Source organism: Amphiura filiformis, chromosome 18 (genome assembly GCF_039555335.1).
Source record: "Amphiura filiformis chromosome 18, Afil_fr2py, whole genome shotgun sequence".
Lineage (NCBI taxonomy): Eukaryota > Metazoa > Echinodermata > Ophiuroidea > Amphilepidida > Amphiuridae > Amphiura > Amphiura filiformis.
In genome coordinates, this window is record NC_092645.1 from 45,979,502 (window position 1) to 46,006,482 (window position 26,981).

General features: G+C 38.0%; 1 protein-coding gene across 3 annotated transcripts; it reads right to left on the minus strand.

Moving 5' to 3' along the window:
* On the minus strand, nt 1-26,981 carry LOC140138719 (sialidase-2-like). 3 transcript variants are annotated; one of them, XM_072160471.1, is made up of 9 exons: nt 26,898-26,981; nt 21,675-22,132; nt 19,343-19,513; nt 17,590-17,725; nt 11,990-12,083; nt 11,086-11,172; nt 8,906-9,051; nt 5,075-5,266; nt 1-3,967 (listed from the first exon to the last, which is right to left on the minus strand). In XM_072160471.1, the coding sequence occupies exons 2-9, from the start codon at nt 21,968-21,970 to the stop codon at nt 3,536-3,538; spliced, it is 1,554 nt and encodes a 517-aa protein (XP_072016572.1). In that variant the 5' UTR covers nt 21,971-22,132; nt 26,898-26,981; the 3' UTR covers nt 1-3,535. The 3 variants fall into 3 exon arrangements, with proteins under 3 accessions (XP_072016572.1, XP_072016571.1, XP_072016573.1); XM_072160470.1 differs by having other exon boundaries at nt 26,825-26,958; XM_072160472.1 differs by lacking the exon at nt 8,906-9,051 and adding an exon at nt 9,728-9,870 and having other exon boundaries at nt 26,825-26,958.

The window sequence follows — 26,981 nt, forward strand, 5'->3', positions numbered from 1 at the left end:
GGTACCCACCAGCCCGTCCAAAAATCCCTGGCTTAAACACAACCGAGATCAACCGCAATAACGGTGCATCTAAAAAACGTTGTGACAACAACATTGATCCAGAGGAGTCACACAGGTGTTCCAACTTGAATAAAACAGCAGAAGGCTAGTGATGAGAGTGCATCCAACCACCACGGGAAACGCAGTGGACCAGATCACATCAATCACTTGTGATCAAGCGATTAGCCCAGATGGCGACAGGGTTCGAATTCGGCTGTATCGCATAGCAGTTTGCTCCACATTTTGAAGTAACTGCTACCCAATTCTGCATTTGTATAGCACTTATTAGTATATGGAAGTATCCTGATTATGATGAATTAGCCAAAAACCGCTACACAAATTTTTTAAACGAATTCGAACCCTGGATGGCGAAAGCTCAAGTTGTGACTAAAATTTCTGGATTTGTCAAACAAAAACATGCACTCATGCATTTTTTTACAGTTAAGCCAGCTTTTGTTTTATACTGTTGAAAAGATACCACAACTACTGTTAATATTATAATGAATAAAACTGATCCCATTATGTATACAAATATTGTTTGATTGGCGTAACATGGCACAAAATATTAGTGTTGGTCGGTAAGCTTTTCTTTTTTGGGTTGTGTTCTATAAAGGATATGCCCAAAACGATAAGTCACTATTCAGAATGTTCTCCTCCCCAGTCCAAAAAAAAAGGCTTGGAAATGTAATAAATAGTTATAGGTCAGCTTTGTTTAGGGTCGGCCAGGTCAAGCCAATCAAACAATTTTTTACGCCAATTATGATGCCAATGAGTGAAATTAAAAGCATATAGGAAAAATAATTAAAATTGACAGTGGTTTCATCTGTCTACCTCTAGTGTTTTCACTTTTTAGCAAAACTAATGAAATACTGTTTGCATACGTCTCTTAAATTATTATAGATAAATAAAACAAAATAAGCTTGCATTAAAATGGCATGATGATTGTTGAAACCCATACAACCCCTATGGAAGACATGACCCTATTCTTCCACACAGGGCAGGGTCTAAGCTAGCCACCCGTCTGGCCGTCAATTTAGACGGCCAGTTTGCTCCTGGGACAGGCAAAATTAATGCCTTTGACAGATGCTATATTATAAATTGTATGTTTTGAGAAGCTAATTGACCTTTTTAGTAGACCCAATTTGTAGAACAAGGCCATATCACTATCAGCACATATTTGAACTCTTTGAACCCCCAATAGGCTATAGATGTCTGGTAAATGTTTTAAAGGTCAAATTAGGACAGGCAATTTTATTCAAATGACGGGCAACCCTCAATTTCTACCTAAGACCCTGACACAGGGAGTATGAATTTCAAAACGGGTTTCTCCAATGAGTGAAATTAAAAGCACAGAAAAAAAACAATTAAAATTGACTATGGTTGCATCCGTCTCACTCTCATAGTGTTTTCACTTTTTAGCATATCCCTGAAATACTGTTTACGTGTCTCTTAAATTAAAAACAAAATAAGCTAAATTGCATTAAAATGGCATCATGATTGTTGAAATTCATACACCCCCTACGGAAGACATGAACTTATTCTTCCACACACGGAGTATGAATTTCAAAAGCGGTTTCTCCTATGAGTGCAATTAAAAGCGCAGAAAAAAATTAAAATTGACAGTGGTTGCATCGGTCAAATAAGCTAGATTGCATTAAAATGACATCATTGTTGAAATACATGCATCCCTATATGGAAGACATGACCTTATTCTTCCACACACGAGTACATTTTCAGCCCTCGAATTAAGGATCTGAAGGGGCACAGCAACTTTTTTAGGGCAAGTTGATAATTGCCTTGGATTTTCACTGAAAAGGCAAGGCAGCACGGCAGTTTGTAATATTCCATGAGGGCATCATGGCAACTAGCTGTTGAAAAGTTTGAGAAGGGCACCAAGGCAATTTCTCAAACGTGAAGAAACCGACGGCAACTTCATTAGAGGGTACGGCAAGTGACTGCCTTGGGTAAAGGACATATTTTGAGGGCATTACGGCAGTAGGGATGGGCACCCACGGCAGAATGCCATGGGTGCCGTGGGTTAATTCGAGGGCTGTATATATTTCAAAAAGGGTTACTCCATTTGAAATCTACACCCCTGTGTGGGAAATCAAGGCATGTCTTCCATAGGGGATTATGGATTTCAACTGGAATAGCCCATTGCTTAACACAAATCAAAGCATCACTTGCTACAATATTATACTATTTGAATAATGCTGAATATCAAGTGCCCACAATCATGTCAATAAGGCGACGGAAAAAAACCCTAGTTCTATAGGCTCGACCGACCCAGAATTTGCCTTTTGGAGAATCTTTTTTTTTTGTTTTAATCTTGCTAAAATCATGTTAAATCAGCTATGTTTTGCCCAAAATTTATTAATTTTGGCTGAAATTTTTTTTTAATGTTTGCACAAATTTTCAGATTGATAGGTTAAATTTTAGCGTAATTTTAGCCACCAGAAAAAAAAACAATGCCCGACCCACCGACCCTAATTGATCCGCCCGCAGAACAGGGTTTTTTGTCCATCAACTAAGCTCTGAATATATGCTATCACTATAGCACCTCATATCAACTCTATCTGCAAGGTATAATACCCGTAATTACATTGGCATGCCTAGAGACGAGAGTCCCGCCAGGTTTTACATCAACATTTGGCACATTACAACCCTCAGCCCAATCCAAGCCCCTACACTCTGTGTATCCTCGGGTAGTCATGCTCGTTGGTGAACTTTGAAAACACCCACATTTGCATCTCAGCGCATTTTGCGAAGTATTCAGGGGGAAACAAGAATTTTTGCCTTTCAAGAATACCCTTATTTTCACTAAAACATTAGGCTATCATATACTAAAAACATCAAAGGTCAAGCATACTTAAGTTTTGCAAGGTCTATTTTCTTATGTATTTTATTGCTTTTTTACTCCTTATTTTTCCCTTTATCTCAATTTTGAATTTGCCACCTTTGGACCCCATGGACCAGATCATGTCAGAATTACACCGATGAACTTCATGAGGCTCATGGAAGCAGATTGGGTGTACACCAGACAAGCCAAACGGAATAATATGAAACTGGGATGTTTTCGTAAAATGAAGAATAACGAAACTGCGATGATAACATTCAATTTTTTTCAATTTCACGATCATGTGGTTTCAAGTCGTCTCCTTTCTTGTGTTTTGTGAGTCATGTTTCTTCATCTGAAAACACCTCATATTTCCCAAAATGTCCAATGAGCATGACCACCTGCAGGGCCGGGGCGAAGGTTTCTGGCTATGCCCCTACACTATTATAGGCTATTCCGTTAAAATCCATACACCCCCTGCGGAAGACATGACCTTATTCTTCCACACATGGAGTATTGATTTCAAATGGGGTTACCTGAATGGATGACTCCCATATGAAATCTACACCCCCCTGTATGGGAGATTAATAATATCACGTCTCTTCCATAGGGGGTGTAAGGATTTCAACAGGAATAGCCCATTATACTCTGAACCCTTCATCATACCATATTTAACCACGCCTGCTCTCCTCTCTGCTTCTTGTGAATCAACTCCTCTTTCTCTCCCTCGATATGATCATCAAAAGGCTTCTTTTGATGCATCTTCAGTATATCCAGCCCACGTTCCAATGCTTCCAGATTGAACATCTTAAACATAATCGCCTCGTGTGGTAACTCTTTACCACCCTCAAATATTATTCCAAAGTTCTGTGAGTTCAGTCCTGTGACCGGATCTCGAGATTCAAAATAGGTGAGGTCCGAGTAGCCGCTCGCTGTGGGGTGGATTTTCCACGGCGGACTCCATGTTTGGCAGCCATCCTGACTGATTCGAATTGATAAGCGTTCTCTGAATTTTGGCGAGGCGGGATTGGAGAAGAGTACCCATGTATTGGCTTTGTTATCGGCTGGTGCCGGGAAGCCTATCAGACTTGCCTGTGGAAAATACAAGAAATAAATATAAACAGGAAAGTCTACAATAGTAGAAATTTAATTTGAATGATCACATGCATTCACAGCTACCAACAGCGTGATGGTTCTCTGCGTCTGATTGTGTAGATCAGTTGGCAGCTGTGTTTTACTATAAATACATTGTAAAAAAATATTCAGAGCTGCCTAAATCCTTTAACCCCCTGAGCACTACCTGCCGATCTAACATTACCTCTGATTGGTCAATTACATGATATCTTCACTTAAATCACCAATCAGAATGGAGCTTTGCAAATAATTCACCCCCATTTTTTTGTGTGGTGAAATTATTCTAACAATGTTGCTGATTGGGCCAATTGATAATGAAAACTTCCTTTTGGCCAATCGACAGGTAGTTCTCATGGGGTTAAGGGGGTACTACACCCCTGCCCAATTTTGTGCATATTTTTGCATTTTTCTCAAAAATTAGAGCGCATTGGTGACAAGTAAGATATGTATATTATAGGAGCAATGAATACAACTACTACACTGGAAATTTTATTTCAGCACACACACACCAGTTGTGGAGTTACAGTCAAAAATGAGGGAAAACCAATATTTGATCAATAAATCAATAACTACTTGCCTTGAGTTGCTGAATTTTCAGTGTAGTAGTTGTAGTCCCTGCCCCTATAATATACATCTTACTTGTCACCAATGCACTATCATTTTTGAGAAAAATGCAAAAATAGGCACAAATTGGCCAGGGGAGTAGTACCCCCCTGAAGCATTATATGTCCGATCTTTTAAAATGAAATTGGTTAATCTTCTTCGCAGCTTTTGGAATACTGGCATATTTGTAATGTTTACACATGTCCCAACTTAAAACTAATTGGAATCAGCCAAATGTGTTGTGTGGGGGTGTGTTCGTAGGACAACAGAGTTTTTTAACAAAAGATAAGATTAACTCTAGTCAACCAGATAAACATACCTTGGAGCAACCAACATTGCGGCCAGAACCACTGACCTTCAGCAGGTCTCTCGTTTATGATTCCCAGATGATTGAGAGTATTCACAACTTACCAGAGTTTTGTGTTTATTTTCACCTAGTATTCAAAAAGGTATTCAACATACCTGGCATCCCGCTGCCCTCGATGGTATTGTCTCATCACCCTTGATCTTATAACCAGGTTCCACTAATCCCTTTACAAGCTCCCCCGTTGAGAACGTCTCTCCATCATCAATGCTACGAGACTGCACGCGTAAGAGGTCTGCATGTAAGGTACGTGCATTCAAAACTAGCTGGCCATGATCAATCTCTACAACCTGAAATTAAAATAGGATGTTAGACTAGATGGACCGCGGTTCTCGGATGTCGCCATGATGCCTCCACCAAAGGGTGTGATGTGGCCTAAAAGAGGAGACTGAATTTGACCTTAGACAACACCTGGATGACCCCAAAACAACCTTCCAATGACTCCTGGATGACCCCAAAATGACCGCCCAAAAATTTGGCTCTAAATGTTGACTGTGCCCACCAAGTTTCATGCCCATATAGTAGTTTTACTAATTTGACCTCAGATGACCCTGGTGACCCCAAAATGACCTTCCAAAAATTTGGCTCTAAATGTTGACTGTACCCACCAAGTTTCATGCCCATAGGATAGTTTTTACTAATTTGACCTCAGATGACCCTGGTGACCCCAAAATGACCTTCCAAAATTTGGCTCTAAATGTTGACTGTACCCACCAAGTTTCATGCCCATATGACAGTTTTACTAATTTGACCTCAGATGACCCTGGATGACCTCAGATGACCCTGAAATGACCTTTCAAAAATTTGGCTCTGAATATTGACTGTACCCATCAAATTTCATGGCCATATGACAATTTTACTAATTTGACCTCAGATGACCCCTGGGTGACCCTGGATGACCCCAAAATGACTCCTTCAAAAAATTAGGCTCTAAATGTTGACTGTACCTACCACGTTTCATGCCCATGTGTACAAATCCATTTTTAGTAATTTGACCTCAGATGACCCTGGGTGACCCCAGATGACCCCAAAATGCCCTTCCAAAAATTTGGCTCTAAATGTTGACTGTACCTACCACGTTTCATGGCCATATGTCTATTTTTGCTAATTTGACCTCAAATGACCCCTGCATGACCTCAGGAGACCTTGACCCACTAACCAATACAAACTTGTTCTGTCTGGGGTCAAGATGCACCCACCCACCAAGTTTGAGGAACGTGCGACCCCTAGTCTCTGAGAAAAGAGGTAAATAGGGAAAATGGGCCCCTTGACCTCAAATGACCTTTTACCTCAGTAGGTGACCTTGAACCTCACCCAAAAAAAAGTAGCCAGAGTTTTTGACCATGACCCACCTATCCTGAAAATCTGAAGTTAATCCGCCCATCCATGCCCGAGATATAGCCTCCGGACGGAAGGACGGAAGCACGGACATTGCAAAAACAGTGTGTAAAAAATAAATCGGATAGATGAGTGGAAAAAGAAATTTGCTTTGATTTGATTTGTTCGGAAACCATGAGGAAATCAGAAGTCTGAATTTAATCTACAGAGGTTACCAATTAATTTCAAACATTTTTTACCCGAAATAAATTTCCCAGCAAATCTCTACCGCCAGGAATTGAACTCCGGACCTCATGCACTAAAGGCAAGTACTCTAACCATAAGGCCACGCTCTCCCTCAGATTTCAGATTAAAATCCGTCATAATTCCCGATTTACAAAATATTAGGGGGCCAGACAGGACTAATTGTTAGTGGACAAACAGCAGTTCCTCATCCCAAAATACCCAGCAGATCCAAATAGCCTCTGTTTATAATACCACCATTCATTTTGGGAAAACCTCTAAAAGTTACCCTGGATCTCATTCAAAGCCAATCCCTAATTTAATGCCAAAGTCCTACAATTTGGGTTACAATATAATCGTGTACACTGTCACATACATATCAAAAAGGGGGAGAGAAAAACAGAAAAAAGAAATTATAGTCCAGTTGCTCTACTGAAAAGGAATAAAACCAAAGCCACTAATCTACCCCAATTACTGGTAATTACCCTCCTTGACTAGTGTCACTCCCAGCCCATAGGCCCATTGGTTATGGTCAGTAAGGCCCCTGTACTATCACCTTGCAGTTGGTGCATGTAAAATGTATGTATGTATGCATGATGCATTCTACATTCTCCTAAATTAACTGTACAGTCCACTAGGTTGCAGAATGCATTTTACATGAACCGGTGGCAAAATGCACAGAACCATTATACTGCAAACATAATGACAATAAATCAAACACAGTTTTGTGTTCTAATTTGAATGTAATATTAAGAGCATGCAAAACACAAGATTAAAGAACAAACATAGTTGATTGATCATAAGCATAGGCAGTGTGTCAACTATATACAGCTATGCAAAACAAGGTGAAGAAAGAAATTGCTGGAATTATCTTGGCTACTTGATTCAAGTGTACCGTATTGTCTGTAATAAACACTCCCTCTCTAATAAACGCCCCACTCCATTTTTTCAATGAAAAATTGACAAACATTTCCATGCCATATTGTGTGAGTAAGCTTAAAACTTACATCAGTCATGTCAGTGACAGTCACAAAATTGCATGGATAAAACCTATTATGACTCAAACTTCCATCCATTTCATTGCCTAATTATGGTAGAATTTCATTAATTTCATCAGATTCTTGCTTGATGATGCAGATGTAATTCTGTTGTACTTACTGGCAAAATTTCATTTTCCACGCAATCCTGTGAGTGCCGTCATCATTAGTAGTACTAGTTGTAAACCCCTGCTTACTGCAGGAGAACCATCGGGAATTTGAATCAGATTTTGAAAAATCAGAAATTCACTTCTAATAAAGGCCCCTTTTGAAAAAATGCAACGCCCTGGGGCGTTTATTACAGACAATACGTTATGTACACAATACAACTCAAAAAACACATTTCAACTCCTAGCATATTGCTTTTTAATATACATACCAATTCGCCATAGAAGTAGTGAAATAGCTAATTTCATGATTTTTTTGGGACACCCTGTATAAAAGTTAACCTTAACCATAACAAAAGGAAGTAAATTGTAAGTGATGCACCCCTTCACCTTCAGGCTTTCACCATAAGGCAAAAAAAATTGTTTGCTTGCTCTCCACCGACCAACCCAAAATTGGCCAAAATCAGGGCCAGTCCTTTTCAAAAAAATTTTTTTAGATTTTAGTTTATAATTTTAATGGTCTTTTCATTTCTGTGTGTAAACTTCATTTCAAAACTAAATTTGGCCACCAACATATTCTTAAGAAGAAAATCATTACTGTTAACTCATATAACATTTATACATTCCTGCTTCCATGTTTCCACTAAACTTGCTTCTTATGACTAAGTATTCATCTTAATTGAACCCATTTCTGTGGTGTCATGCGTACTGAAGGTCTTTAGTGAAGTATTGATTTATCTTTCCACATCATCAATGTTCATTGCCTACAACCCTAAACAGTAGTGACTAGTGAGTCCTAAAATCTCACTGGAGGGCAAGCAAACAATATCTTTTATTTGGCCTAATAGGACCATCTCATAATGGGTGCAACTTGGCAACAACAAGTCCATGCAATGTCAATGTTGATAAGACTATTTCCACCATAGCCATGAACAAAAACAAACTGACCTGCTGTTTTATTTTCTACAAATTACACTGTCCTGAAAAACCAAATTGGGATATTCTAGTTGAAATCCACACACCCCCTAATGCAGAAATGACATATAATCTTCCACACTGGGTGTATGAATTTCAAATGGAACTACCCGAGTGGTTCCACGATTCCATTTGAAATTCACACTCCCTGTGAAGAAGATTGAGGTAATGTCTTCCATAGGGGTGTATGGATTTTAACTGGAATAGCCCATTATTCCAGCAAATTAAAAACACACACACTAATTCCTACCATAGCTTCATTACTGTGTACAGGCCGACCTGTGAGATCAGTACTAAGCGGTATGGAACCGCCTACACGCCACTGTTCGCCCCCGACATCGTCGCTGATGATAACGTTAGCGTAATTGGTGTTATTATGAATATTATCCAGATACTCTGTGTGGTGAATACATAATGAGACAAAGAAAGAAATATAGACACATAAAAAGTGCAATGTGTGTGAGGTTGTAAACAGCAATATGGTAAACTACTTATTTCTGACCTCGCCAAAGATATGCATCATATAAATTATAATATACAAACCTCTATATTTCAATAAGGGAATTTGAAATTCTGCACACAGAACAAAGACAGGACAGAATGAGCTATTGTGTATTGCTATTTCAATAAGAGCCATACTACACAGTTGCTTGTGCTACTTTGATAAGATGTGTGGCCCTTATACATGTTATTATGAAAAGAATGAAAGTATCTTGAGTAACATGAAATGAAGGCATAGTACATGTATAGTCAGTGAAGTCAGAAATACTATACTATTCAGCAAGATCCCTCAGCGGTTTCTAACTGCTCTTCCTGATTATCGCATAAAAAGAACTAGGTCACATGTTGCTACCCAGATTGTTGTCATGTGAGGTGCCGATGCGATGATGGCGTAATTCAATTAGCCAATCAGAACCCCACTTCCGTGTTTATGCTATAAACAGCGCCAAATCGCAGACTGCTGAAGAACCTTGCTGAAAAACTATGACTATACCATTGCTGTAAACAACTACCCCAAGATGATATAAAACACTAAAAATGACTAAATTGCATGCAATTAGACATCACATACCATGGATTCGCTAGCATGTATAGGCCTCCATATTGGGTCAACACCAAACGGTATGCGCCCTCCCAAACGCCACGATTCACCGTAATCGTCGCTAAACATCACATTCGCATAGTTGGTATTGTCTTCCATGTTGTCCAAATTATCTGTTAAATTTGTTTGTTTGAACAGAATTTATTCCAATGCATGCATACCTTTACCCATAATTACTTTTTTATTTGTATGTTGCTGACCCATAGAGACTTGTTGACATACTTTTTAAGGGTATTACCATGCATATTGTTTGTGTCAAACACCCCCTATAACAAAAGGGCTCCCCCTCCCAATTTTTCAATGAAAAATGGACAAAACTGCACAAATTTCCATGTCATATTGTGTGAGTAAGCTTAAAAAGTTGCATCAGCCATGTCAGTGACGATCGCTAAATTGCATGGACAAAACTTATTATGACTCAAACTTCCATCCAGTTCATTGCCTAATTAGGGTAGAATTTCACAAATTTCATCAGATTCTTGTTTGATGATGCACTTTCGGGATGTAATTTTGTTACCACAATAAAAAGTTCCATGTAGTACCGTGGGCGCCGCCATTTTTCACTGAAAATTCACTTCTAACACATGCCCCTCCCCTTTTGGATAAATGCGACGTACGGCCACAGGGTGTTTATTACAAACAATACGGTACTTTAATTTCACTACATACCGCTTCTCAAAAAGATTTGTGAACAGATTTTCATCAAGTTAATTCTAAATGTAAATTTTCAACTGGTAAACAATAGATACTTTGAAAGAATCAAGAATCAAAATGATTCCAACCAAATCCTTAGTCAAGATTAATCCTCGCACTGTGACAAAATTCTAGCCTAAAATGTCCCCATCATTATGGCGAACTTCATAATCTGCACTTGCATGAAAGAATGAGCATATTAAAATGGCTAAAATCTCCTTTGACTTAAAACAAAAATTCTAACTAGAATAAGAATGATGGTTTACTCACAGAATTAAAACCAGAGAACCCAGACTCGTTACCGACGGTGCACAGAAACTAACGACAAAAATTATGTTTCTCACTTTAGGTATCGCACACATGTTGCATCAAGTGTGTCTCTCAAATGAGTCTAGTATGATATGTTGAGCTCACATGACAATAATTGCCTTAAGCGCAATCCAAGCGAAACCGAATACTTTTGCTCCAAGCGTGTGTCAAGATGGCGGTTGAGTGCAGGTTCTCAGGTTTTAAAGTGAGATGGTAAATCATCCCTTGAATCACACAGTGATTTGACGGTTTACCATGGTCTAATATAATTCTATGGGTTTATTTTAAATGATTAGCCAAATTCTTACAGGGAATTAGCGACTTACGTAAAAGTTTTCCGATCTCGTCTTTGACAAAATAGTTTCCAGGCACGACTAGTCTTCCATTTGACATCTGTATTCCATGACCTGGACCTGTACAGGAAGTGATGATTCAATAAACATTTAAGAGTTCACACCACTAATCAGTTTGTGAAGCAGCTTCAACCAAAAGTTACTCACAATAATAGTTCCAACTTTGCACAAAAATTGGGCAAAATTGGTACATATATCTAGAAAATAACATTGTCAAGCACAATAATTGCATTAATATAATTACAATGAGACAAAGTTTTGTATCTGGCGTATAGGGTCAAGCCTTCAAAAAAGTATTTAATATTGATACAGCTCCATTTGCAGATGATGAAATTGTGATAATTATAAACAGCATGCATAGGCCTGCAGATAACCATTGACCCAGCTGATGTATTTTGTTTAGATTCATTTTCTCATAACACAAATATGCCAGCTAATTTATCCCTTTGTAGTGCTCTCAAAGATCTATTGTATGTATTTAGCACAGAACTCAGGCACTAACAGGATGATGGTTCTGAGACTTTGAAAAATGTAACTTTTTGGGACTGTCCCTTTACCCACATTGTGCTGAACTGGTAATCATTGCTTGGTAATTGACTCGTCTAAATTCAACTGTTGATTGTCACAATCTTGAAAACCAGATGTTCATTCGTGAGCAACTCAAGTTGCCTCATATAAAATCACAATTAGCAGTGGTGGCGCCAGGAATATTTTGGGGGGGCATTAGGGGGGGCAAAGTGAATTTCAGGGGGGCAAATCAACAAATATTGCACAAAATTACCGCAAAAAGTGGAAATTTTTAGTAAATTTTGGTTTTTTTGGGGTGGGGGTGGGAAGCAACATGCCCCCCTCCCCTCTGACAATTAGACACATTTACCTGGTGCATATATTGCTGGTTTTGGCTTTATCCGTGCTATAGTACTTTCTGTAATATCCTGTGGCATCGTCCATGTTTCACCGTTATCAAAACTCTGCAAGAATAAACAGAACAGGTTCAGATCACTTGGTGTGTTTCACACGATATTAAAGCAGGATGTATGTGTGATTGACAAGAAAGGATCTTGCCAAGAACTCAACTCAACCCAGAAAGTATCGAACGATTAAAGATGGTCAGATATATCGGGAACTGAAATATATAGCAAAAACTTATTTAATGTATATAAAGCACAGCTTTCTCCTGCGCATTTTGATACCTCTTTTGTTGCTCTACGATATCATTTGGTCTGAGTTATGGGCGCTTGAGTGGCTTCAAGTCGGATTTTGAAAGTTGCACTTAGCTCCTATTCTGTGGCAAGTGTGTGTGCGGGGGTGGGGGGGATGGAATGGTAGCTCGAGCCTCCCCGCCTCCCCCTCTGGTTTACGACAAAAACGTAAAAAATCTAAAATAGGCCTTATTTGGGCACATTTTAGCCATGATATGATATCAAAATGCATTGAATTTGAATGCATTTTGATATCATTAATAGAGTATGACATGAAAACTATGTATCAATTTTCATATTAAAAACACAAAACAATGTGCAAAATTCAAATTTTTTTTTAGGTCAACCATGAATGATCCTAGCATTTAGGTCTACAATCCCCGAAAAATGTCGTTGAAACGCTTTAGGCATCTTGAATGAAATCCAAAGTGTATATTTAATGTGGATAAAAATGTTCAATATTTGGAATTAGAAGAAAGCTGGGCCATCAATTAACATTTTTCCCTTCCCCAGCCCCCATCATTCAATGTTGCGACACTTTGGAGACACGCTGAACACATTTGCACGTTTCAACATTGCACGGGGGGGTGGGGGGGGGGGGACCAATTTTCCCCCAAAGACGCTTTAATGTTTGAAGACATATTTCGGGGATTGTATGAGGCAAACGCTAAAATTAACATCTGATTTTAATCTTTTGGCTATAACTTTAAAACTACTTGATAGAATCACTCCAAATTTTCAATTAATATTAGTTAGTGCATAAGCTATGATATGGGTATAAAATAAAACAACTAATTGTATCAATTTTGACTATATCGCCCTGCACTACAAGCAGGTTGCACCCCCACCTGTGTATGTCTACAATCATAGATTGAATACAATAACGCTCTTTTCAAACATACTAATCTTACAGATGTGAGTGATCAGCATGATATAGTTCAATGCATAGGTATCGCGTGAGCGCTGCAGTGCAGGGCAATATAGTCAAAAACGACCTTTTTCACCTTTTTTCAGACCAACGCCCCGAGCAAAAAACAAAAGCGAACCAATAACAAAATCGCATTAAATGCACGCTTATGAAGTAGGCCTACTCATGCAGAGATATCTTTAAAATTGATATTTTATTTGCGTGAAATGGTAAAGTGCGATTGTAAATCGTCCCATTGAATCACATAGTGATTTGACGGTTTACCCTAGCCTAATACTGAATATTAATACAAGGTGTTTCTTTAATTTAGAAATGGTAAACCGTTGACAAAATTCATAATTTAGGCCGATTTGGTGTCAACTTTTATTTGTAAAGTGTTTTGTTTGAAAGCTTGTTAAAAACTACATCTAATTTTACTATTTTACGTTTTGTTAGCTCTAACATTATTTACATTTTACTGATTTTAGCAAATGTAAATCGTCTGTCGAGATTTACCATTTTCATAATCACGAGAATGCAATGCGCACCCATATATACGGAATCCGTAATTATTTCAACATGACAGCGTGGTGTAATGGACAGTACTTCAGGACGGTGAAGCGGAAGGCTAGTGGTTCGAGCCTCAACAGTTTCACCTTTTTTTTTTTTTTTTTTTTGTGTGTGACTTATTCAAACCAGTAAACTATTCTTCTGTATTCATGACAATTGACATTGTGAAACACGAAAATAAGTTTTAAAGCCCTAATTTATCTATGGCATGATAATTGATTTTTTAAAATTGTAATAAAGACACAAATAGATCCGGACATCTTTAAAGGTTATGAATATGGGCACTATAGCAATTGTAAGATAAACTATTCTTCTGTATTCATGACAATTGACATTATGAAACACGAAAATAAGTTTTAAAACCCTAATTTATCTATGGCATGATAATTGATTGTTTTTGTTTTAAATTGTAATAAAGACAAACATAGATCCGGACATCTTTAAAGGTCATGAATATGGGCACTATAGCAATTGTAAGATAACCCCCCCCACACACACACACACACCCCCCCCCACCCGTTCAAGTTTCATACGTTTCATAAGTATTTACTTATAGAGTGCTTGCACATAAGGTCATTAGTTCAAATCATCTCCTATATAGGCACGCTCCAGAAGATATGCAAATGGATGGAGTACAAAAGAATTATTGACCACTACCTAAATAAAAGATGAGTTGTTTTATTTTGTGCCCACCTCATAGCCTATCTATTAATGAATAGTCATGGAAAATTTTTCACGCGGTACCTATGCATTGAACTATATCATGCTGATCACTCACATCTGTAAGATTAGTATGTTTGAAAAGAGCGCTATTGTATTCAATCTATGATTGTAGACATACACAGGTGATGGGTGCAAGCTGCTTGTAGTGCAGGGCGATATAGTCAAAATTGATACAATTAGTTGTTTTATTTTATACCCACATCATAGCTTATGCGCTAACTAATATTCATTGAAAATTTGGAGTGATTCTATCAAGTAGTTTTAAAGTTATAGCCAAAAGATTAAAATCAGATGTTAATTTTAGCGTTTGCCTCAGACAATCCCCGAAAAATGTCGTTGAAACGCTTTAGGCATCTTGAATGAAATCCAAAGTGTATATTTAATGTGGATAAAAATGTTCAATATTTGGAATTAGAAGAAAGCTGGGCCATCAATTAACATTTTTCCCTTCCCCAGCCCCCATCATTCAATGTTGCGACACTTTGGAGACACGCTGAACACATTTGCACGTTTCTACATTGCACGGGGGAGTGGGGGACTAATTTTCCCCTAAAGACGCTTTAATGTTTCAAAACATATTTCGGGGATTGTATGAGGCAAACGCTAAAATTAACATCTGATTTTAATCTTTTGGCTATAACTTTAAAACTACTTGATAGAATCACTCCAAATTTTCAATTAATATTAGTTAGTGCATAAGCTATGATATGGGTATAAAATAAAACAACTAATTGTATCAATTTTGACTATATCGCCCTGCACTACAAGCAGGTTGCACCCCCACCTGTGTATGTCTACAATCATAGATTGAATACAATAACGCTTCTTTTCAAACATACTAATCTTACAGATGTGAGTGATCAGCATGATATAGTTCAATGCATAGGTATCGCGTGAACGCTGCAGTGCAGGGCAATATAGTCAAAAAGCGACCTTTTTCACCTTTTTCAGACCAACGCCCCGAGCAAAAAAAAAACAAAACAAAACGAACCAATAACAAAATCGCATTAGTACGCTTATGAGGTAGGCCTACTCATGCAGAGATATCTTTAAAATTGATATTTTATTTGCGTGAAATGGTAAAGTGCGATTGTAAATCGTCCCATTGAATCACATAGTGATTTGACGGTTTACCCTAGCCTAATACTGAATATTAATACAAGGTGTTTCTTTAATTTAGAAATGGTAAACCGTTGACAAAATTCATAATTTAGGCCGATTTGGTGTCAACTTTTATTTGTAAAGTGTTTTGTTTGAAAGCTTGTTAAAAACTACATCTAATTTTACTATTTTACGTTTTGTTAGCTCTAACATTATTTACATTTTACTGATTTTAGCAAATGTAAATCGTCTGTCGAGATTTACCATTTTCATAATCACGAGAATGCAATGCGCACCCATATATCACGGAATCCGTAATTATTTCAACATGACAGCGTGGTGTAATGGACAGTACTTCAGGCGGTGAAGCGGAAGGCTAGTGGTTCGAGCCTCAACAGTTTCACCTTTTTTTTTTTTTTTTTTTGTGTGTGACTTATTCAAACCAGTAAACTATTCTTCTGTATTCATGACAATTGACATTGTGAAACACGAAAATAAGTTTTAAAGCCCTAATTTATCTATGGCATGATAATTGATTTTTTTAAATTATAATAAAGACACAAATAGATCCGGACATCTTTAAAGGTTATGAATATGGGCACTATAGCAATTGTAAGATAAACTATTCTTCTGTATTCATGACAATTGACATTATGAAACACAAAAATAAGTTTTAAAACCCTAATTTATCTATGGCATGATAATTGATTGTTTTTGTTTTAAATTGTAATAAAGACAAACATAGATCCGGACATCTTTAAAGGTCATGAATATGGGCACTATAGCAATTGTAAGATAACCCCCCCCACACACACACACCCCCCCACACACACACACACCCACACACCCCCACCCCGTTCAAGTTTCATACGTTTCATAAGTATTTTACTTATAGAGTGCTTGCACATAAGGTCATTAGTTCAAATCATCTCCTCTATAGGCACGCTCCAGAAGATATGCAAATGGATGGAGTACAAAAGAATTATTTGACCACTACCTAAATAAAAGATGAGTTGTTTTATTTTGTGCCCACCTCATAGCCTATCTATTAATGAATAGTCATGGAAAAATTTTCACGCGGTACCTATGCATTGAACTATATCATGCTGATCACTCACATCTGTAAGATTAGTATGTTTGAAAAGAGCGCTATTGTATTCAATCTATGATTGTAGACATACACAGGTGATGGGTGCAAGCTGCTTGTAGTGCAGGGCGATATAGTCAAAATTGATACAATTAGTTGTTTTATTTTATACCCACATCATAGCTTATGCGCTAACTAATATTCATTGAAAATTTGGAGTGATTCTATCAAGTAGTTTTAAAGTTATAGCCAAAAGATTAAAATCAGATGTTAATTTTAGCGTTTGCCTCAGACAATCCCCCAAAAATGTCGGTGAAGCGCTTTAGGCATCTTGAATGAAATCCAAAGTGTATATTTAATGTGGATAAAAATGTTCAATATTTGGAATTAGAAGAAAGCTGGGCCATCAATTAACATTTTTCCCTTCCCCAGCCCCCCATCATTCAATGTTGCGACACTTTGGAGACACGCTGAACACATTTGCGTTTCAACATTGCACGGGGAGTGGGGACTAATTTTCCCTAAAGGCGCTTTAATGTTTCAAAACATATTTCGGGGATTGTAGGTCCAGAGACACTACAAAACCAAAAAAAAATTTTGAAAAAAAAATTTGAAAAATGCGCCGGGTACCCGGGCACAAAATTACCCGAAAATCACACCCCTAAGTGTAGGGCGATATAATCAAAATTGTATTCCTCTATTGCTATGGTAGTTATCCGGTTAACTATGTCACTTCTATGGCAAATATATACACCACCTGGGTGGTCAACACAGGATAATATATACCTCCAACCAGACCACCCCAGGACATATGTAAGGGTAAAAACCAAAAAAAAAATTATTGCTGCGTGTTGGAGAATCAGGAGCACATTATTTCTTGTACTTACTCGTGTAACAAGGACAAGTTGATTATAGACCCCATTCTTCATTAAAGTGACCTGGTCTATATGAGCTGGAATTTGTATAAATACTAAAATAATAATATCCATAGTTTTATCTACAATAGGCACTGGATTCATGGACCTGAAAAACACAAGCAATAAAGAAAATGTATTGAATATCACATTATTAAGTACTTTCAATTTGTCCCACCCAGGCAAAGGTAAATTACTAATTGAAGTATATGGTACCCAAGTCAAAATGTTAACCCCCTGAGCACTACCTGCCGATCTAACATTGCGTCCGATTAGTCAATTACATGATATCTTCATTTTAATCACCAATCAGACAACAATGTTGCTGATTGGGCCAATTGATAATGAAAACTTCTATTTGGCCAATTGGCAGGTAGTTCTCATGGGGTTAAACAATTTTGACTGGGATTGTACGTTGTCAATTTCTGGACTTTTAAATTGACAATTACTTATAAATGTATTTTATAGGTACTATTAGTTACCCCCTGTTTGTTCACGAAATACGGGAAAATATCTACGGTCTGGTGCCGTATTCCATTCAGCCTTCGCCGTATTCCATGAAGACCGTAGATATTTTCCCGTATTTTGTGAGAACAAACAGGGGGTAACGATTTCATCCTTTAGTGAACATGAATTCTGTAGGGAGAGCGTGGCGCAATGGTTAGGGTACTTGCCTTTAGTGCATGAGGTCCCGGGTTCATTTGCTGGAATATTGACTTGGAAAAAAAGTCTGAAATTAATTGGCAACTTCTGTAGATTAAATTCAGACTTCCGCTCTCCCCATGGTCCATTTAGAATTGGGTAAATGAATCATGAAAGTACTCGTCCTTCGGAGGGGACGTTAAGCCATCGGCCCCGTGTGCAGAGAGCCATACCTGTACATGTATTTCGCAGCCAGTTTCGAAAAGAGTAGGGTGTTAACCCCTGACTGTTCCCAATCCGTCCCGGTGTTCAAATGGACCCCAATGGAAATAAGCTTCAATAGAGACTTTCTTGGGTTATCCAGGGTTGTAAAAATCCGAACAAATCAAATCTTCCGACTTGTTCGTAAACTTTGCTGAAAAGATTTAGTTTGATCATCTTATTGAAATGTAGGCCAGTTTCTTCCTTGCTTTTTGACATGCAGTGCAGCCATGCCGCGCGTGAAGTATGCGCTCCAGATTAGGATATCGCGCGAGTCATGTTACGCAGACGCGCGCATGTTAGGACTACGCAGGTAATACGGGAAATATTATCTGCCTGTATATTAATGAGGAGTACGCAGGTAATACGACTTTTTATCCAAGTGGTGTTTGACCGATGAGATTACAGAATTCTTATCAACTAAAGGATTTAAGTATGTATTTTATTGCAAGATTGTATGACTTATTGGCAATAAATTAATGAATTAGTTGCATCACTTCCATTATAAGCTCAGAGATGCCCAAAAACTGAAATACCGAAAATTGCAAGGGCATATATAGCAACCGAAGCGCAGCCCCTCACGGCTGGGGGTCTCTTTTTAGATGCAAAATTTTTTTCTCTGATTTTTTTTTTTAATCGATCAAAAATGATTGTAGCACTTAGCTCTAGATAGGTCCAGGATCTCTCCAAATCCGGAAACAAAATCAGAGGAAAAAATTTAAATTTGAAATTTTTATTTTTGGAATTTATAAAAATTCGGACATCTGAAATTCTGGAAACGGACATCTCTGTAAGAGATGATACTGGTTATTAAATGTAATACCTGTATCCCTGGCGTGTGGCTACCACCTGAACGTCTCCCCACTCCACCTGCCAGTCCTGCCTCCGTCCCCTCCTTAAGATGATGTCCATGTGGCCAATATCCCGTGCTGTGTCCCGTCTGGCTTCACAGAAGGCTAGGAATGTGTCTTTGTGGTAGACTAGGGCTGGAATTCTGTCAAAGCAAAATGTATTTGACAAAATAACATGTGTTTCAAACAGTGTTTGTGGGTCTCCCAAATTGTTATAACACAAGGACTCAGTTGGTTTGATCAGGAGAAGTGGTAATGATAAATAGGGATCAACTAATAGGTCTGGGTCTCATGCTGGATTCATACTTTCCTGCCTCTTGCCGCTCTGACAAAGATTAAGCTGCACTGCTAGAAACGCTAGAAACCAGCGGCAAGCCGATATATCAAGTGGCAGCATCGCTGGAAGTTGAATTCAAGTAAACTCGGGAGCGGTGCCGCTCTGACATATGAGAACAAAATATTATTTTGGAGCGGTACAGAGCAGCAACATTGGCTTTCAGAGTCGTGCCGCTACGCTGCAGAAAAATACAAGAGGCATGACAAAGCGTCACACCGCTCAGCGACAAGCGGTAGAAAGTATGAAACCAGCATTAGAAAACTTCAAACGGGTCCATGGTTTGGTGCACAGTATCAGGTGTTTTACAAAGTCTTTGTTTATAAGCAGTCCAAGAGAACGCCAAATATGGATCAGGAGTATTACATAATAATACCCTGCTATGACAATAGCTGCACTATATTAATCGTATAATCTCCTTATGTGGTTAGCATGACTGGGCCAGGAAATCCACAAGGTCAGCCAATGTATGTACATGTACTCGGTACATGTGCCGAATCTTTTAGCGTGGGGGATAAATTTATTGTTTGTTTCGTTTCACGCCGCAACATTCGATATTATAAAGCTTGGTCCAAATCCAAGAGAAGAACCAACTCTAGTAATTTATGTGGTTTCAAATTATATCAGACGTTGCCTTTTTAATAGAAATGGTGTTTGTTGATGTGCACAGTTTCCCATTAGATCATAACATGTTGTTGTACATCCAAGGTCAAAGGTCTTTTAATCCATATTTGGCGTTGTTCTGGGACTGATAAGTGCAAGTTAAAGGTCTTCAGTTGAAAAGTCCTTGTTTGCCGGTCTTTAGGTCCTCATTTACCGATGGATACAAAATTTTGATTTTTTTTTTTTTGGTAACTTTTTTTCAATTTTTTTAATCTACCATGAATGATTGCTGTACTTGGTTTTAGGACCAGAGAGTCTCTACATGTAAATCCACAAATTTAAGAAATTTAATAAAAATAAATTTTCCTCCATATGTCAAATAAACGCATTTGGGGCCCATTATGCTTTTTGTAACTTAGCATGTAATACTATAGTCCAGTTGCCCTACGAAAAAGGAATAAAACCGAAGCCACTAATCCTTCCTTTATCCCCTATTGATAGAGTTGTCAACATTGTGTGTAAAGTGTGCCTCCAGGTTCCATAATAACGGTATTACCGTACATAACATAAATATGCTAGTTGGTTAAATCCACAGTAGTTTATCATTGGGGTGGGCAACTGGGCATGGCAAGCTGGGAATAAAATTGGCCAGGGTGTAATTACCAGTAATTGGGCCTGGATTTATATCCTTTTTCGTAGCAAAATCCAACTATATATCGTCGGCAGAGTGCTACACTATCGTAAGTGCAATAAAATGTTATAGCTGCCATTTGCAACATTTCAAAAAATGTACTTATTTTTAACCAATAACACTAGAAAAACACCCAACTACATGTAAAGGTGACATCTTGGGGTTAGCTTAGTGGCCATCAGGCAAGTAAAACAGAACATCAACACTTTACAATGAGCATGACGAGGGGATTGTGCTGCAAACAATAAATGTTTTACAAAAGGCAGCTATTACATTCTACTGCACTTACGATAGTGTAGCACTCTGCCGACGATATGTCTACATGTAAATAAATCCAAGTAAGGTAAATCATCCACAGTAAAGTGCTCAACCAAGAAGGGGACTGGAATACATTTAAAATAGACTTGGTGATTTATTAAAGCATTATTTACAATATTGTTTCATGCAGGCCAGCCGAAGCCGACCTACAAAATGTACACTCGTCATGCTTATAAGCATATTCTGAGTGTAGGTCAGGCCAGCCGAAGCCGACCTACACTCGTCAGAATATGCATATGCTATAAGCATATTCTGACGAGTGTAGGTCGGTTTCGGCTGGCCTGCATGAAACAATATTGTAAATAATGCTTTAATAAATCACCAAGTCTATTTTAAATGTATGTCTACATGTATTTACCTTGATGTATTGTATCCTTTCACACCTTGTTTAAATATAACCTCTGGCTCCGTCTCCTTGGCCCCTACACGGGCATAAAATATTTTCTTCTCTTCCTTGTTCATAGCTGAATTCTCCATCATCATATGTGATGGCTGCTGCAAGAGCATGAGGTAGTATACGACTGCCAACACCCCGAGAATCAACAACGCCAGCTGACAGTTGATTTGCACGGGGACATTCAGTCGGCGGAAGAAGTTGCCGAGCGTCATCCACGCTATTGCACAAAGTCCCATTAGAATGAAAAAGAACCACATGGGGGGTGTGTATGTGTGGGTCCTCCTGACAGGCTAATAAATTACTAATATGATTATTGCTGTTTATAGATGATTGGAGAGCACCATTGTGGTGATGGGACCATGTGGTGGTTCACGCATCATGTACTGTTTCCTTTGTATTTGTAGTCCGTTCACAATTACCTGCAAAGATACAAAACAGAGAAGTTACAAAAAAATGTACATCAAGGAGTAGGTAGACAAGACTATTCCAGTTGAAATCGTACAGGCGGAAAACAAAGGCGGACAAAATGCAGGGCATAAACCCTATGGAAGCAACAAATGACCTTAATAAAATCAGCATCACTTCTGTGACTGTCACATGAAAAGACAATCAGATGAGTGAAAAGTTGCAGAGAATTTGAGACATGAGGGAATTTTCTCAGAAAAATACATTCATATGATCACATTTTTCGACAAATTCGCCTGATTTCGCCATCTTCCTAAAAGGACTGAATATTGTGAAAATGCATGTGAAATTGGGCAAAAACTTAAAGTACCATACCAAAAACAGGCTGAAATTAAATAAAGGTGCGGAAATTTTAAAACTGAAAACTCTCATGCCTGTTCCAGAGTAAAAAGATGTCTTACATGTTACACCTGAACAGAACACGCTTGAAAATGTATGATAAGCTAGCGTAAATTGTCGTCAAAAATAAAATGAACGTACATCATGCGCTCAATGCTACATGTACCTAGTAGCGGGTACGTTATTAAAAAGCTTAGGAGCTGGCATCACCGGCTGTGCATCATCAGCTCTAAAGTTACATATCAAAATTACCTATAAACGTGAATTAACCGAGTTACATTGGGTGACAAAGATTTTGTAGCGTTGCACAAACAGCTTGTATAGCAACACCTTGATAGTCTTCTAGTCCAGTTGCAGAGATGCCAATGGGTTGTGAAAAAAAAAATCTGAAAGTTGCGAGCGTGGGGAGGCGATCCGGCAAGCGACAAGTCTCGCCCCCACGGCCGGGGGTCCAGGGGCCTGCTTAAGGGCCCCTAGTGGGGTCCAGGGGCAAAGCCAGAGGGTTTGTACACATTTTACACTGCAGGAGACACCATTTCTGAGGGTAAAATTACATTCAAATGGATTAAAAAATAAGGTTATTTTGAGAAAACAAGCCTACATGTAGATAACAAGCCTTGAAGACTATCTATTATAGGCCTACATGTAATATTCTTCAGTGGCTTGTTTTCTCAAAATTATACCATAAAATATGCATATTAGGTACCTAGGCCCAGGCAATTTTAGCAGAATTAGCACCCCAAAAGGCCATATTTAACATAAAAACCTGTTTTAGACTTTTTTGAAAAAATGCTTCCTTCATCCCAAAAAAGTGGTTTTAAATGTTCAGTTTCCTATACTTTTGTACATGAGAGACCATTCTCCAAAGTATTTTTTTGGCCTAATAACATGGCCTACATGGCTGAAATGGATATATATAATGCGCAATATAAAAACGATGATTCATCAAATTTTTGACACCACCCACCCCTTATTCTTTTATTAAATTTTCAAAAAATATTGTTGGCCAAAAAAGCAAGTTATATGCCCTAAATTACTTGTTATTTAATGTTGGAAACCATAGAAATACTGCTACTTCAAAAAAAATTGCCAATTTATGTTTACAAAGTTGGATAAAGTTGTACATTTTAATTACTTATTACTTCTACTAGGAGTAGGCATTACGGAAGCCAAAATGCCTTTTTTTGGAATTTTCATTAGGGCTTAGTTTTTTTGCCTTCCACTGAACCTATCTCAACATGAAATGACAAAAATTTTTGCCTGCGGTCCAAGAAAAAAGTGTGCAGCGCCCTCTTGTGCTACCATCCTTATATATGTGAGAAGAGTGGATTTACATACAAAATCCTTAAAATCACTGCTTTTCTTGCATGTTGGTTTGTGTTTGGTGTCTAAACATATGTATATGAGCTAAGAGTATCTAATTCTGAAAATTACAAGAAAATTGAACTTCGCGTTTTCTTAAAAATGGACTTTTTGGGTAAAATTCAAGCTTGGGGGCGCTTTTCAAGATTTTCTGCAAATTTTCGCCCGCTCACTGTTTTTAAGCATACAGCTGTAAAGAAGATCACAAGATCGACATGCTCAAGAAATATGAGCAATTTATCACAATTAATTTGGCTGTAGTACTCGTTTGAATGCTCCATACTTGCTCCTATTCAAATGCACAGGGGTCAACGACCTTTTCTGTGTACAATTCAATGGTGGTATCCAATTTAGCGTTCTAATGAGCATTGCGGGCAAACCGCTTCTGATGAAATTCTCAAATTTCTTGAACAGGTCAAACTTGAGGTTGCCTCCATCACTGCAACTTCAAAATAGCGCAAGAGACACAACCTGCGCAAAATCTTGAAAAGCGCCCTCGCGCTTAATTTTGACCTAAAATGTCATTTTAAAGAAAACGCAATGTCCAATTTTCATGCAACTTTCAACAGAATACTTTATGACCTTATTTGCATGTATCTATACACCAAAATCAGAACTAAATTCTGAAAGGGGGTTAATTTGAAGGATTTTGCACTCTAATCCACTCCTTCCTTAAATATAAGGTTTAGTGACATAAGAGGGCGCTGCACACTTTTTTCTTGGACCCCAGACCAAAAATTTTGTCATTTCATGCTGAGATAGGTCAAATAGAATACAAAAAAACTCAGCCCTAAGCAAAACAAGAGATGGCCCATTTTATGCCCATTCCTACTTCTACTGAACAACTAGCAATGTATACTAATTCAATGTGTTCCTGACTGTTCATTAGAAGCAAAAGTAATCAAAATGTAGGCCTACAACTTTATCCAACTTTGTAAAATAAATTTGGCAATTTTTTTTTAAGTAGCAGTATTTCTATGGTTTCCAACCTTGAATAACAAGTAATTTAGGGCCTAAAGGGTTGGGGATCGCATTTTTAACTATCACTAAATGTTTCGGAATTGAGGTCGGCTAAAAAGTAGACAGTTTCGGGGACTGTAATTGGTGTAGATGTCACATTTTGAACAGTGAGCGATAAGTGACCAATTTGATGCTCAGCACAAGTGTTTATCTTTACTCTAGGTAACCCAGGCAAACCTTATATCTGGTTCCATACAGCAATACGCAGTATTGCTGTCTGGTAAGCAGGTCCGAATCGAGACGCACTGAACTCCGACGTCGGAGCCGGTCAAACACAGAGGACTAGCCTACATCCCGTATCCTACTATCACTCAAACAAACAAATCTCTTCACGAATTCACTCACCTTGCGATCCTACATCATCAGTTGAAACAAACATCTAAGTTTCCAAAAACAACTTTGTCATTCCTCAAAACTACAAGTAACTTCATTAATAAAAATTGAAATCATACTATTACCCGTTATTGAAAATTTTGTTCGATTTATGTGAACCAAAAGAACGCACAAGTCGAGTTCAGTTTACCAAAATGGTAGCTCCTGCCTCCTGGTCACCTCAGATATGACGTCAGTATCAAGCTGCTTATTAACCGGTGGATCGGATTGGTTGAAATCAACGCCACGCTTTTTGACCTTACAGGGTCAGAGATATGCATATTCATGTATGAAAACAGCGATGCGGATATAGTATCATCACCGGAACTGAGATTTTGCGACATTTTCGATGTTTGTACCGGGAATTTCAGACACAGAGACTCATGGAGATTTCGAAAAATTCGTCCAAAGGTAACCAAAGGGTTGGGGATCGCATTTTTAACTATCACTAAATGTTTCGGAATTGAGGTCGGCTAAAAAGTAGACAGTTTCGGGACTGTAATTGGTGTAGATGTCACATTTTGAACAGTGAGCGATAAGTGACCAATTTGATGCTCAGCGCAAGTGACTATCTTTACTCAGGGTAGGCAAACCTTAGTTAACACATTTGCTAGTCAGCCAAATTCGCCGATAATGTCAATGCATTTTTACATAGAAATTTAAAACAACTGCCCGAAGAAAGAAACCTACATAAATATGTTTTCTATACTTCACTTGACCCAAATATATGTTTTTTTATGGTGATAAGTCACCCGCACATGGAATTTTAGAGGGATTTTGATAGCAGTTCCATTAAAAAAAGCTGCAATCATAATGAGACTAAGATCTAGAAACACCCCCGAAATGCCGTTTTGGGGAATTTTGCTAGCTGAAACTTTTTGATGAAAGTCAATCTTTGACAAGATGTAACTTTGCTACGGAAAGTGCTATGAAAAAATGGTTTTCAGTTTTGGCTTTATTTACTCAAGCCTCAAGGGCTTTAATTTGATATATAAAATGATGCAGTTTGATGGCAAATTTGAATTCACCTAGCATACCTATTTACTCAGACTCAGAGTAGGTTAGTCTCATGATGATAGCAGCTTTTTTATGTGGAACTGCCATCAAAATCCCTCTAAAATTCTATGTACGATTGTCTCATCACCAAAAAAATCATATATTTGGGTCAAGTGAAGTATAGAAAACATATTTATGTAGGTTTCCTTGACCTACCTGTTCTTTTAAATTTCTAATGTAAAATATGTACCGTACGGTACATTTGTATGTATTGTGTTCAATAGACTAATTTGGTTGATTAACAAACTTATGTGTTAAAAGTAAGGTTTGCCTGGCATACCTACTTATTATTAAACACAATAAGATGAATTTTCATGGTCTAAAAGTCAGAATTGCCCCTATGCTGCATGCTGCTGTCTTCAATGACAACATTCACATTGCATTGTTTACATTCGCAAAATGATTGCCAAGCTGCATAATTCGACAGGCACAAACTGACGTCGATAGATCCATCAAAACTTCCCCGTTTATTTTACACGTTGTGCAATTGTTTTTACCTTTCATCACCTAGCTAAAAACGGAAATTTAATACCTTTCCCCAGATGCTAACACTATATTAGAATCACTTACAGAATAGCATTATTTTTGTCTGCAAAAGTGTCTCGAAATTCCGTTAACAGCAGGTTTGTTACTCCGGTAACTGATACAATAAAC

What these genes read in the sequence shown, in the direction of transcription:
- LOC140138719 (XM_072160471.1), bottom strand. Translation starts at nt 21,970, where the DNA reads ATGTGGTTCTTTTTCATTCTAATGGGACTTTGTGCAATAGCGTGGATG. An exon ending in TACACAGTAATGAAGCTATG is followed by an intron (nt 5,267 to 8,905) that starts GTAGGAATTAGT and finishes TTTTAATTTCAG; the next exon opens with GTTGTAGAGATTGATCATGG. An exon ending in CGAGGGCAGCGGGATGCCAG is followed by an intron (nt 3,968 to 5,074) that starts GTATGTTGAATA and finishes TATTTTCCACAG; the next exon opens with GCAAGTCTGATAGGCTTCCC.